Source organism: Aythya fuligula, chromosome 2, assembly GCF_009819795.1.
Source record: "Aythya fuligula isolate bAytFul2 chromosome 2, bAytFul2.pri, whole genome shotgun sequence".
Classification (NCBI taxonomy): domain Eukaryota; kingdom Metazoa; phylum Chordata; class Aves; order Anseriformes; family Anatidae; genus Aythya; species Aythya fuligula.
The window spans coordinates 25,212,842-25,227,873 of NC_045560.1; the positions used below are offsets into that span (position 1 = coordinate 25,212,842).

Consider the following 15,032-nt stretch of genomic DNA (forward strand, 5'->3'; position numbering starts at 1 on the left):
GTTTGTTTTGATTCTGTTACTAATGCTTTGTCAGAACTTCATGTAGATCAGAATAGTTCCTCACATCTCTTAGTGTTTGTGAAGGTTGAGCTCTATTGTCTATGTCAAGACTCTTTATTAATTTTGACTGGATCATTCCTAGCTTGGACTTCATTTATTAAAAGAGATAGCAAGTGAATGAAGGTTTATTTATATTTGTTGACAAGAGAAAGAGGAAAAGTTGGGGAGTTTAGAGGCCATTTCTTTTAAATAAAATAAAATTGTCATGATAGGTTTCAGTATCCTTTTTGGGATTGAATTAATGCCGTCTAGTTTATATCAGATACCTTCATAGGATACTACTTCTATTATTGTGCGGCTGGATTTTAGTCCTGCTTTGTGAAAGAAAAAGCGAAATGGAAGGGAGGTTCCGCTTTTGGCAAGGTAAAGCCAAGCTGCCTTCTCTTTTGTGTCTTTGTAGAATCGTCATAAAATCATAAAATGGTTTAGATTGGAAGGGACCTTAAAGATCACTGACTTCCAACCCCCCTGCACTGGGCAGGGCCACCTCCCACCAGACCAGGTTGCCCAAAGCCCCATCCAGCCTGGCCTTGAACACCTCCAGGGATGGTGCATCCACAGCTTCTCTGGGCAGACTGTGCCAGGGCCTCACCACCCTCTGAGTGAAGAATTTTCTCCTTCTATCTAATGTAAAACATACCCTCTTTCAATTTAATGCCATTATGCCTTGTCCTGTCACTCTTCTCCCTGACAAAGAGTCCCTCCCCAGCTTTCCTGTAGGCCCCTTTAGGTACTGGAAGGCCACCGTAAGGCCTCCCTGGAGCCTTCTTTTCTCCAGGCTGAACAACCCCAGCTCCCTCAGCCTGTCTTCATAGGAGAGGTGCTCCAGCTCTGATAATCCTCATGGCCTTCCTCTGGACTCCCTCTAACAGCTCCATGTCCTTCCTGTGCTGGGAGCCCCAGAGCTGAACACTGCGCTCCAGGTGGGGTCTCACAAGAGCAGAGCAAAAATCTCCTCCCTCTCCAGCCCTGATACAGTTGGCTTTCTGGGCTGTCAGCATACATTGCAAGCTCATGCTGAGCTGCTCACCAAACACCACCCCCAGCTCCTTCTCCTCAGGGCTGCTCTCAATCCATTTTCAACCCAGCCTGTATTTGTGCTTGGGATTGCCTTGGACCAGAACTTCAATATGAGGAGTATGGAGGTTGATTGGAGGCATTCTCTACAGCTTTTTATGGAGCTGCTCTGTTCGAAGTTTTTTACTTCCCTATTATTACAGCGCAAGAAATGCGTATTCTTTTAATATATCCTGTAGTTACAGTATAGTCACCATACTTGTGAAGGAAGTACTATCCCAGTTTTCATTTGGACCACCGAGAAACAGTGAGACGGGTTTCTGACTCATGACTGAGCAAAAAGACTGCAGCTATTTAAAGTGTTTCTTCTCCTCTTCCCCGTGTCCCTTCTTATGCATCACATACCCCTGCTTCGGCTGGAGGGTCCTGTCCCCTGTAAGTACTCAGCTATAGCTGAATCACTCTTCCTCTGTTTCACAGTGCAATACCTCACAGTGAAACCAGTGTATACTGTATTCTATAAACTGCAGCAAGTCCACCTGTAGTTTAAATTCCTGTTTTAGACTGTGAACAGGAAAAAGATGGAATACAAACACATGTTCAGCTATGCTCCCTTTACCATGGGGCAATGATCTGACACCTCAGCTGGGATCCAGAATGTTCAATGTCCTTACATGTATGCTGCTCCTGCACCGATACAACTAACATTACTGTAATCCTATGTTTTTCAGCAATAACAAACAAACAAAACCCCTCCTTCTCCACTCAAAACACTGCATTTCATTTAGAAGTGAATCTGTCCCTGCCCCCTGTATTTATGATACATGAATGTGTTTTTAATCTTGAATGTTTTGTGTAAGGTGGTCACAATGACAGTGATGGAAGGACCGGTGTATGATGCTCCAGTCTAACAATCTTAGAGTTGGTTGCTTAGCTCTTTACAGGATTGAGCAAGCATGTTCTTTGGGTGTTGCTGAGATTCAAAGCATTGTAAATACACCACTGAGGAGTTTTTGTCCAGCTATTGCCTACGTTGATTTCTGCACTGCTAATATTGACAGTGCTTTAATTATGGTCTGAAACTTCTTATGCCAAATAAATGAAATAGGTTTAGTGAAAAACAAATAAAAAGGGCCTTTTGAGCAGAACTGTCTTTGTTTTGTTATAGTAAATAATGTTTAAGAGTACTGGGATCTCATTGACTGAGTAACAAATTCGGTGTGTCAAAGCAAAACCAAGTAGCTTCAAGGAAATACTTGCTGGCAAACTCAAAAGAATAAAAAAAAAATCAAGTTCTTTAAGTGTTTGTGTTAAAGCGGATTAGGGTGCAGTTTCATCTTCGGAGAGGTAAGAGGAAAAAAATTTGTTTGGGTACATTGTATTGAACTTCGCATGTATATCTCAACTCCATATTCAGCCCTTTCTGTAGCAAGTGTAAGACAGCTTCAGTACAGATACCTGCTACACAACAGCAGAGATGATCTGGATTCTTCAGAAACAGCAGTCTCTAGGTTGTTTCATTCATACCAGCAGGATGTATTAAAAGGGAAAGAAGAGCAATATATAATGGCAAGTTACTGCTTTCATTAGGCCAAATATATTGAAACAAGTGTCTGTTTCTGTGTAGCTTGTCTCCTCACTGTCAGTTCCCCAAGCAGGATGTGTAGAAAGATCTGCACCCATTCTGTCTTTGCGTTTGTCGTTTCTACCAGAAATGTGTTTTTGCAATAGTAATGATGCTTACTGACCATGTTAATTAATACACTGAGACCAGTACAACCTAAGTCAGTACGTGGCATCGATCAGTTCGTGATCTATGATGTGTTTTGGAAGGGAAATTGATGCCGTATTTTATCTGTCTCTTAGCAACTTCTTTATCTTCACAAAAATATTTCTTCAGTCATGGTACTGCCATTACCTGTTTGTGAATATCCTCTGTATGCAAGATAGCTGCCTTAACTGGTGCTGTAGCTTCCAAAAGTGAGATACTTGGGGCAGATGAACAGAATACTCATAAGTATTTCATTGCAAACTAGCAATGACATTGGTTCTCTGCACCTCAAACCATTTTGGTTTTGTTGGACAATATTATTGTCCTAGTTGTCTTATGTTCTTAATGTAATTTTTGACTTGGTTTTCATCCAGTCTGTAGATACATTTTAGTGCTGCTTTTTCTATAGGAATTTTAAGTTCTGATTTTTCTGCTCATTCTGAATCGCTTAATTTCTCACAAACTCCTTATTCAACTCGACATAATTTCTTTTTCCTGCTCCACCTTTAATTGCTGCATTATAACCACAATAGCCCTGTCAGGTTTTTCTGCCAGAATAACCTACACATTGCTTTCCTCCTTTTCACCTGTTCATCTGTTGCATGCAGTGCCTTCTCTCTTGGCTTTTCAAGATCTGTAGCGTGTATTTTTCCTTGGAATACTTGGAATGAGTTAGGTAATGTCTTAGAATCATAGAACCAGGCTGATTTGTCATACCACCTGTTGGCCATAGAATGTTTATCCTGGGGACATGGAAGGCTCTTAGTTAAGAACCCAGTGCTGTATCATGCCAATCTTCATCATCTGATTTGTGTTTTGTATCATTTTTCTTTTGTAGCACTTCCCATATTTTGTAGACTGTGTGTAAGCGCTAAACATAGTATGACTAATAAATGTAAAGCCATAACTGCTTTCTTGTTTTCATGTCCTGATCTGATATTGGCAAATAGGTAAGCATAAGCACTTATACACTTGGTTAGACCACTGTAGTAGCTCTGGAAATTTGTTCCTTCTGTGATTCCTCTTCTATCTATAACTGATATTTATACTTGTCAAATCTAGAGGTGTTTTTTCTGTTGCTGTGAATATTTCCATGCTCTTTACAACTGAGTTGTCTGCAGGATAAAAGTTGTGCTGGAATGGTAACATAGTGTTGTTTAAAAAAACATCACATGTATTTTACCTAAGTTAGCCACAGATCACAGGAGTGGTTAAGCCCACACATGAATAATATTCCTTTGATTTGTCTCTTTGTTTGCTGTCATATTGAAGAAACTATATCCAGGGGTGAGAAGTTAATCCCTCTGTAGGCAGTTGGGCTAAAGCTTGTATGGGCATTAGTTTGTTCAATATTTTTTTTTTTTTTTTTTTTTACTTTTCCTGAGACAGATATTGATCTGCATGAAGTGATTTTTCACTTGTTTGAACACCATACTGTTGAAATAGAAAATATGGTTGTCACCTTGGATTCAGGCTTGATTTAAGTTAAATCATAAAATTAGAAACATTCCTTTATCAGATAAGAAGCCATCTGAAACTGCTCAGTTACCGCCATTCTTACTGTTTTCCAGTCAATTGTTGTTTTTTTTTTTTCAGTTGATTAATTCTTTGTTTTAGGAGGTCTCTGCTGATCCTGCAGGAACTCTCACAGCTGCTGAAGAGAGAAAGGAGAAGGTGCCAAGCCCACATCTCAGTCATCTAGTAGTTCTGACGTCTGGCAACTCGCTGTATGGTTTGGCAGAGAGAGTGGTAGCCACGGAATCCTTGTAGGTTATTTACTGTACACCGTGTTTTGTGGTCACTGGAAGCTAAGGATCGTTTAAGAGATTGTGATTACATGCCAAAACCTTCTTCAGAGGTCAAAAATTCCTACTTCTGAATGTGATTTTAATAACGAGCAATAGGGGTAATTGTTTAATTAAAGGTACCAGGACCCGATCATTTGGTTTACCACCTGCAAGCACAAGCAATAAAATTTTACTGCAGCTGGTCCAGTAATTTGTGATATTACAAAGCCAAATCTTACAGGAAAAGATATAATTTTTAAGAGGCTAATGGGAGTATTTAATATGTATGTGCCATTTAAACCATAGCTATCAGTATTTGAGTACTTAATATGAGACTCAGAACTGTTTAGTTCATATTGGCTTGACTTTGTTTCTGATACTTTTGGCAACAGGTGGAAGTTTACCTGTGAAAAGAAGATTATAATGAGCGAGGAATGCAAAACTCTTACAAAATGTTCTTTATTTGGTCAGAATAGAAGTAAGAATCAGATTTTATTTTTTTTCCTCTCACAGAAGAGGACACTGTTAAAGATTAGTAATTTGTTTTTAAAATGTTTTTCCAAATGAGGTTGTTTGTATTTTTTTTTAAATGTTCATTTATGATTAGTTAAAAATGTACTTCTTCATTACATTACTATATATATAAAAATAATAATCCTACCCATGCTGAAGAATTTGATCTCATTTTCTGTCTTTTAAAAGTTCACTAGTAAGTATGTAACTTGGAATGTTATTTTGAAATTCTGAAATGGATTTTTTAATGTAGACTGCCCTGCCATATGAAAATCACGGGACACTTGTCCACTGACTTTACTAGGCTTTGGATCAGACTTTAGCGGTACATCCTGAGTAAAACAGAAATCTGAATTGTTGCTATTCAAGCCTTAGTGTTTTTATTGAAGCATTTTCTTGATCACAATCACATTTTAAAATTGTCAGAACTGAGTATACACACTGACATGTTAGCGTAAAAATGGTACAGTTCTTATCAGGAATACATTTTCCAAGGTTACATATCATTTCCAAATATCTTAACTGTGGTGGAACAGAAGTATAGAGGCATTCCAGATGTTGCATTTAGTTCATGGTGAATTTCATTTGTTTTCAAAGGGTATTTTTGGCTGAGCAGTTTGAGTTTCTTCAACCTCATCTTGATGCCGTGATGCCAGCTGCCAAGAAGCCTTTTCTTCAGCAGTTCTATTCTCAGGTCAGAATTGTGTAATTCACAGGTGATATATATTTTTTTAAACAGAAAGTTTGGAACTTGTACTGTGTGGTACCCATATTTGTGCACCATAGTTATAAGTTGCTCTTATTAGCCAGAAATTTACTGAATTGAATTTCCTTTTTATTCGATTTCAGACAGTGTCAACTGCCAGTGAACTACGCAAACCGGTTTATTGGATTGTTGCTGCTAAAGCCATTGATTATGAACAGATGCTGCTTCTCATGACTAATGTAAAATGGGATGTGAAGGAAATCATGTCACAACACAATGTATACGTAGATGCTCTTTTAAAGGTGAATACTTTCTGAGAAACAGAGTGCTAGACCTTATTTAAACGTTTAACTGCTGTAATACTTCACTAAAGCTATTAAAGCAGCATGACTAGAGCTATCCAGCATCCTGACAAATACTAAGTTGTTATAAGGGGGTCTGTCCAGAATTTTCATTATTCTTGTTACTAGCAGAATACATTAATGTTTGTTTTCAATGCTGATTTTTTGACTACGTTGTGGATGAAAGTAACCCCAAAAGGTTAATGAGTTTCATGTCTAAGTCCTGAATAGAAGGTAAATGCCTATTAAACGGAAGTAACATTGAGGAAAATAGGAAAATACAGTGGCCTGAGGAAGTGGTGTGTGTTTATTTGTTTTAACAAAGGCTGTTTGCGGTTCTGCATAATTATATCAGTTGTCTTTGAGCAGTATCACAGGTGCTATCAGACAGACCAGCGCTACTAATAATAGTATGCTATCTAATTGAAGTTGGTTTCTTTAAAAGTTAGCATTTTAAAAGGAAGCTAAATGAGAAGTTATTCAGCCAACTTCTCAATTGCATTCAGTAGAAGTGGTTATACAATTGCCGTATCTTATGGCATATGGAATGAATTCTTGTGACAGTCCTTTGTTAGATTTTTATTTATGCCTAAACTATATTTATAAAGGTCTTTAGAAGGAAGTTGTGGAATTACAGTAAATCTCACAGGGAAACTAGAAAAATTAATCTAAAGATCTGTGAGGTATATATCACAGAGAAAGTTAAGCATCTGTGTTGAATAACAGATTTGATTACACATTAGTACTTTACAGCTATTCTCTGCTTCAAAAAAAAAAAAAAAGAGAATGCAGTGAATTTCTCTGAATCTTTGTGACTACCCCTTTTTATGCAGCTGTGGCTTTTTAAAATCAGTTTGTACTTACAGCATTTGGTCACTGCAGTAGAACTTTTCCCTTCTATGAGTGTGCAACTGCTGATGAATCTGCTTCAGGACAATCAGCTAATGCAATTAAAAACCTTTCTGAATTTCTGGCCTCTATGTTTTATAACTAATAATAATTTCTACAGAGGCTTTTAGATTACTACTTAGCAATTAGTGATTTGCTGTGTGACTCCAGGAGTGTCAGATGTAAACAGAATGGTTAATGTAATAGCCAACTGCTTTTAGCTGTGTGCGTGCATATGCAGAATTCCTTACTTAGTCATATAGTATGTATGGAAGTGGATAAATTGGGAAAAGAGGATTGTTGAAGAATTTCATTGGTCCTGAGTGACAGGCATGTGCATCTTCACAAGAGCCATCTCTATGCCTGTTAAGGCATGGTATTGTGGTATTGTGCTTCCTCTTGCAACATTTCTCAGAAAGTTTACATTAAACACCAGTTACTTGGTCAGATACTAGCTTAAAATGGTTATTGAAATTCCCAACTGAGTGTCTATTTTCTTGTTCTCTTGCTGAATTCTTGATAGGAAAAGGATAAAAGCTAGATTCCAGCTGTGGAATGGAAGCATTTTGTTGAACAAGTATGGCCTTAATAGGCTGCAGTACAAACTGGTTTTGCTCGTTATGCATGCAGTTCAGTGTCAAGGTCTGCTTTGTTTTAAAGTTATTTGATTTTTTTTTTTAAACGATAGAGGCATTAGTTCCTGGCAGCCAGCTTCTATTTCACTTTGTGTAAGTCACAAAAATCATTGTAGCAGTAATTAATTTCAGTTATGACTAGTTTGTCACTTATAGTAACAGCTCAAGTCCATTGATGTTTCAGGTGCCTGTTTCTGAACTGTTATCTAGCAACACAGTATCCGGCTAAACTGCTGGATTTGGTTTGTTTTCAGTGGGTGCTCTCGGTTCTTCCTAAAGCACCTGAAAGCTTTATAATGCAGTTTGAGGAATGAAAATGGTTACTATATTTCTGAGCTTCTCTCTGAATGCTGATGGGGCAGGTATTTAGAGGGATAAAGAGCTTATCACTGGATTTTATTCAGGGGCTTTCAGAAAGTTAAAGATGAGTTTAGAGAGTGAGGCAATGAAACAGCATTTGAAGGATTAGACACCTGGCTAATTTTTGGATGTCTCAGTTTTGCTGAGAACTACCTACACCTCTGTAGAACCAGAGTAGTGTTTTTTATTTTTTAAATAAAATTACTGAAGTCATGTTATGAATGATATACTAGAATGTGGTATGCTTTCTACTCTGCACAGGCTGTCTCTATAGTCTGTGCCTATTAAGCTTCTTTGCTTTGCTCTTACTTTTCAGTGTTTGTTTTATGTGCATATCTGTTTGTTTTTTTTCCTAAGCATGTATATAGCACAGTCTCTTTCATGCTGATGGAGTAATGACCTTTCATGTTTCATCAGGAATTTGAAGAATTTAACAGAAGGTTGAATGAAGTATCTAAGAGAGTCCGTATTCCACTGCCAGTCTCAAATATCCTTTGGGAGCACTGCATTCGCTTAGCTAATAGAACTCTTGTGGAAGGGTAAGTAGTTTGTGGAAGTCTTGGTCTTGGGTAAATATGTCTGTAGTGAGAATGCATATATTATGGTTTTAAAGGTCCTAGTTTTTGCAATGCACTGGTAAGCTGTTGAGTTTAAGGGGCTGAAGTATGATTGCAGCATCTCTGTGGTGATGCTGTTTGTCTTTGCTGGGAAGAAAGACAGTTGCAGGGAAGAAGGTTGTCAACCCTAGCAGTTACCTTAGGATAGCTGTGGAGCAGGAGCCTTACAGTTTCATCAGAAATGGAGAGGTGTCCTAGATGGCTTGGTAAATGTGGACTCAAACACCTTAGACGGGAACAGCTATGCTATGCTCATTCCTACCTTTCCATGAGTGTCCCAGTCTTTTCAGGGTCTTTATTGTAGCCTGAGTATTGTAGTCTTTTCATCTGCTGCATTTATTTTTGCGGTTTTGTCCACTTGCTACCTGTCTGTGCTGTCATCTGCATTGTTGAATATGTGCTGTCTCACTCTTTCAGCTTTTGTTTACATATATCTTTCTTGGTTATCTTTACCTTCCTACTTTACACTTCCTACTGCCTGTTTCACTTTTTTCCATCCCACTCTTCTGCTGTTTCCTCTAATTTAGGACCCCAACAGCATCCTTGTTCTCCAAGTGTTAGTTGTCTATTGTGAATCACCAGCTTCCACTGCTTATGTCAAGCCATCACATTTATATTCATGTCTATTTCCCTCCCTCTGCTTGCAGTCTCTGAGAGACCAATTTTATCTTCAGGGAGACTAAATCCAGCTCCATCAGACCTCCATGTAGCTTCCCAGTTTCGTCATAAGATGTCCTAAAAAACTATCCTTCCTTTTTGATAATTGTTTCCACTTTAACATCATGCCACAAATCAAAGTAAATGGGACAAAACAACTGTCTTCTCCCCAACTCCTTGCCTTTCAACTGGCTAACATCACTATTTCCTACCAACCAATGGGTTTGTTTCTCATCCATTCAAAAAGACTGTTTCCTTTGCTGCCTATCACCCCACTGGAATCCCTCCTAGTATTTCCCTGTCCTAAACTCATCTACTGTTCCTTCTTCTTTGAGCTCAGACCTATCACTAGTTTTCTGTCAGTTTGTTCTCATCAAACCATTAACTTCTCACAGAGATTAGCCAGTGCTGCCACCCTTTATCCTCTGGTTGTTGTCTGTGATTTTGGATGGCTTTGTACCTGTCTGATGCTTCCACAATTAGTTCAGTTACTCCTGTTGATCATTCTTAAAATTGCCATGGTACCTTTCACATTTCAGTGATCATGATCACTTGACTAGAGCCACTGTCTAGTACACTGATCAATACTGATTTCATTTCCTTTATCCCACTTCTATTCTTAAGCTGCTTGATGTAGGATTTTTAGTGGCTTTAGCATGTGGTTTTTGTTTGTTTTAGTATTACTGCATATTGCGGGCTTCTGTTCTATGTGGGGGACTAAAACATATTATACTAATGCAAATAAAAACTGCATCAAAAATCTGAAGAAGCATTCTTGTGTGCTTTTAACTTAAAACCTTAATTATGTTCCTCCTCAAGGTTTGAAAGGCTAAGTTAAACAGCTCTGAGAAGTAAGATTCATTTCTATTTCCTTCTAATTGTTACTTTCCACCATGTTCCTCTTTTCAGTTATGCTAATGTAAAGAAATGCAGCAATGAAGGACGTGCCTTGATGCAACTGGACTTTCAACAGTTTTTAATGAAACTAGAAAAGTTAACAGACATTAGGCCCATTCCAGATAAAGAATTTGTGGAGACCTACATTAAAGCATACTACTTAACAGAAAATGACATGGAGCGCTGGATAAAGGAGCACAGGGTAGGAGTTAAATTTGTAATCTTTTACGACTCTAAATAACCAATTCCTCTGTGTGTTAAAAAATGAATATGCTCATATGCATGTGTATATTAATTTGTTATAATAATATTGTATGGGATGCAATATGGACATGTGTGTATATGTATACGTTTATTATCATATGAAGTTAATATGTATTTGCAAGAAGTACGAACAGAGACTTTGCAGGCTGTTCATTAATAATAATTATAATACTTTTGACCAAAAGGAAAATATAAATTTATTTGCTATTACTACCATTTACCATTATTAAGTCCATGTCTTTTCTCTATAGTTGATAGAGTTCATCCTGGGAAGATGTGCTATGAACTATATATATGAGCAGAAATCTACCCACTGTTCTGAGATGAGTTGAAACCCAAAGAAAAGTTTTTTCCACTCCTTAGGTAGCAACTCTGCTACAGCAAAAGAAGCATCTGGATCCCAGGCACCTGAAGCCTATATACACTGTGAACTCTGTTTCATAGTTCAAGCAATGACCCAAACTTTTTTCTAAATCAGCCGTGAGGTTAGAACAGCAACAAGAGAGAGGAAACACCTGCATTGGTGTATGCAGCTGTTAAGGAAAACTATTTGGTAGTCTTCATTGTCAGGGAATTTACAGGCTGAAAATGGATTTTAGATCTGGCAAATCATGGCCAGTCAGTGCTCTGTGGAGCATCTGGGCAATCTATTAACAGTGGTTCACTAAAGACCAAGGCTGCACTGGATGATGGAGAGACTTGGTAGCTTGATGAATCCTACAGAATCACAGAATGTTAGGGATTGGAAGGGACCTTGAAAGATCATCTAGTCCAACACCCCAAATTACATATCTTTATTATTTTTTTTAAAGTGAGACTGTAAGATTTCTTCAATATGCCCATATCTGTTATTTTCAGACGTTATTTTCACTTATAAAGATAATTCTGCTGTAGGTAGTTGACCATTTACAATCTTAAGAGTTAACTGAAGTCATTTATCAATGTGTTCTTCAGACACCATCCCTATAAAAGTTGTTCCTTTATTCAAGTGAATCAACCAAGCGAAATCATCAGTGCATATGCATAATCCATTTTTGGTTTGAGCTCTGCAAAAGTGTACTGTATTTTAGTTGGAAGCCATCAGTGCCTCATAGCTAAAGCTAGTACAATGTGATTTGAAATAGCAAATTTTCATAAGATAATCAAAAATCTTTCCATAACTCCACCCTACAGTATTACAGTAAAGAAGCTTGCCAGCTGGGCCGTTCTGGTTTCTTGCTGTAGTTCATATACCAGGAAGCATTAAAACATGTATGAATGGGATGAGCATAAGTACGCTAAATGCTGCTAAAAATGGGGCTACAAAAATGATCTGAAGTAGTAGTTAAGCCAAATTTCCTGTGATGAACCTCTAGCCTTCATTGAAGTTGAAAATTTTTGTATTCTGTTTTGAATATGCCAAAGTGCACAATTGGATCATTAAGAGTACAATTGGAAAATTAGGCCTTTAGGAGTGGATTGCTTCAACTAAGTTTTAAGGCACAGTGGATAAAATCATTGCATTTTCTTTCTTTGTTTAATAAAACTGAATCCAGATCAACATTGCTGTCTGAGATAAGTCTTCACTTGTGTTCTGAAAGCATTTAGCATTCTTTCATGGTAGCATAACCTAACCATACCAGGACTAATAGAGGGTAATGGTTGCATGCTGTTGGAGCTGGTCCACTGTTAAAGTGGAAAGTCTTTTAAAATGGAGCATTTAGAGATAATTTAGAGTATTTTGCAATTACTTTAGATCCAACTACAAATGGATGAAATAAATACTTTGGTAATATCATTTTTCTTGTTAAACCTGGAGCTATGAGAGAGACTGTGAGCTGTCATTTGGTGATCCATATGGAAAAACTCTTGTTTAAACTCACTGGTGAAAGCTACAGTTTGGATGGTGTTTAAGGGTAAAGGTAGTACTGGCAAATGTGGTGTTTTGACAGGTGTTAAGAATTTTTTTCTTAACATTTTTGCAATTTTTTCCTCCTTTATCATGTACTGAAATTAATGGTGTTTGAATACCCTTTGTACAGAAGTATTTAGAAGCTTATCAGAGATGAGAAATCAAAAAATCAAGTTTTGTCACAGCTTGTTAGAAAAATGGTTTGGTGTTTAAAAACATCTAATCTGCATATTTGTATTTCCGACCACACCTCCCAAAGAATGGAAAATATATTAAAAAGATGATTTTAATACATAAGTATTATTTTCTGTGAACTTAGTCCAACACTACTAAAATCGCAGGCATTTTCCATTATAATCTGCCATGTAGCAGAATACAGTTTTGTGCTTCTCTGTCTCAGCTATGAAAACTCTCCAAGCCTGACTTAACTACCATTTTAAGTCTCCCTTGTGTACCAACTGCTGCTATCAGCTGAAAAGTCCACAGCGTGTACGTCTGGTTTTTAGTTTTCTATCTTTATCCACTGTTTTTATTGTTTGCCATAACATAATCTGCTTTCATTTGCCAGGAATATTCCACTAAGCACTTGACAAATCTGGTGAATGTTTGTCTGGGATCCCACATCAACAAGAAGGCAAGACAGAAGCTGCTGGCTGCTATTGATGACATAGACAGGCCTAAAAGATAACTGGAGAGAGTTACTTCCCTTGTGACTTGTACCTTTTTCTGTTCATGTGAAGCATGCAGACAAATCTCTCATGGACTAATGACAACATTCTCTTAAAAAAGCATTGTGCATGACCTTTCTTACCAGCAATGGAGACTCTGAATTGGCATAATGTTCTAAAATACAACTTTTTTAACCTGTAGAATCCTTTTCTGTTGTATTCTTTTTTGTTACTTGCCCCTAGGAAAGGGCTTCTCTTTGTGTATCATTGGTAAGCTGTATATTTTGCAAAACTGTATACTGTAAGTAAAATCAAAATCAGAGAGAAACACATTGGCTTAATATATAGTTGATGCTCCTTTTTTAATAAAAGGGCTACTTGAAAATATGCTTTTTTTCCTCACTGCTTCCCTCCTGAGAATTTGTTCTTTATTATGGACCAGTGTAAAATGAAAGGAAATGTATGATATCTTTGAATGACATACTTTGCATGTGGGATAAGAGTACAGATCAATTAAACGTTCTCATGTTGAAGTCTCTCATCATCTTATGTATTTAAAAATGTTTATTTCAGAATTAATTTAGCCATATCAAAATGATTGGTTTCAGATTAATGGAAGGTAATAAATACTGTACACTAGTATGAGTTATTTGTGAGACTTTATTTGCCTAACTCAACAACACAAAATGTCACTTACAATAGAAATTAGTATTGTTCCTCTCGTGTCACTTCCCTTTTGTGCCCCTGCCAGTCTTTCCTGTTCCAAAAGCAATAATGCTAGAGAATAGGAATAATAATGTTGGTTTGTTTGTTTGTTTTTTGGCTGAAGTTTTGGATGGATTATCTTACTATTTTCTGCTCTGCTGTATACCTGACCTGTAGTGATCCTGAGCACATCAAAATTGTTTGGCTGAGTATTTGTCCTAGAAATCAATTTGCTAAAGCATCACTGACTACTGAGGTTTTCAGTTTTGCTTTCAGCAGAAGGACTTGCATTTTGTGTACACTTTTACTTTCTTGCAATATTGCTTGTACACAAGATACCTGGAGACTGCTCAGATACTGTTGTGGCAGAACCAGAAAGACTCCTAAAGTAGTTTGAACTAACTAAAATTAAGACTTCTCTAATGTACTCAAGCTGTGTTCCATCTTTTTGTTTTTCAGTATACAGTGTTTTAGATTTATTTTATCACATGATAATTTTGTTTGTAATCCTCTCAGGCCTTTTTAAAAGAAATATGCTCGTAATGAGCTAACAGGTAAAATAATGTATGAAGGATACAATCCACTGATGTATACGACATGGTAAATCCTCAATTTGGGCTTCATACTTGCCGTTTTACTTTTTAATTCAGCTACAGGAATTGGCACTTACTTAAAGACAGCAGTACCTAATGGCAGAAAACTGTTTCGTGGAACTGTGATAATTGTCCTTTTCTATAGTTTAATTTCATCGTCAGAAGTGGTCTCAGCATTGTTGTGCAAGTTCCTGGAAGGCCCGTTTACAGCTTTAGCAGAACAGTAGAATTGCTATTTTAAATTCTGATTGTGTAGCATTCATCTCCCCTTTTCACCTGTATTTTAAAGGAAATAAGATCTAAAACAAAAGTTCGCTCCATTCTGTACACACCACACTGTAAGTCTGAGTTCTATCAAAAACTTGTTTAGCAGAGTGTCAATGTATGTGTTCAAGCTGAATCACTTCTACCTGCATTAAAAAGGTCATTCAAAAAAAAAAAAAAAAAAAAAGTGTAGTTCATTTTAAAAGCAGGGACTTTTGCGTCACTGTATCTGCCCTGAAGTCAGATCCTGAACAAGAGCTCTTGGAAGAAACAGAAATGTGTCAGAGACAATTAGTGTAAGATCTGTTTCAATTTCCTTCTTGTGGCTGAAAAAAAGGAATTTAAATAACTTTACCATTGCTGTGTTGAACTGAGCACATGGTTAATTTGTTCTAAAC

At 37.2% G+C, this 15,032-nt stretch overlaps 1 protein-coding gene across 1 annotated transcript in view; it reads left to right on the forward strand.

Annotated features, from left to right (window-relative positions):
• The window catches only part of VPS50 (VPS50 subunit of EARP/GARPII complex), a 75,342-nt gene extending 61,862 nt beyond the window's left edge, over positions 1 to 13,480 (forward strand). Inside the window, exons 23-28 of the mRNA XM_032180938.1 lie at positions 4,466 to 4,614; positions 5,746 to 5,842; positions 5,998 to 6,156; positions 8,496 to 8,617; positions 10,262 to 10,451; positions 12,973 to 13,480. Of these exons, the coding sequence (XP_032036829.1) occupies positions 4,466 to 4,614; positions 5,746 to 5,842; positions 5,998 to 6,156; positions 8,496 to 8,617; positions 10,262 to 10,451; positions 12,973 to 13,092 (837 nt within the window). The 3' untranslated portion in view covers positions 13,093 to 13,480. The remainder of the gene's footprint in view (positions 1 to 4,465; positions 4,615 to 5,745; positions 5,843 to 5,997; positions 6,157 to 8,495; positions 8,618 to 10,261; positions 10,452 to 12,972) is intronic.
• Positions 13,481 to 15,032: the final 1,552 nt, after the last annotated feature.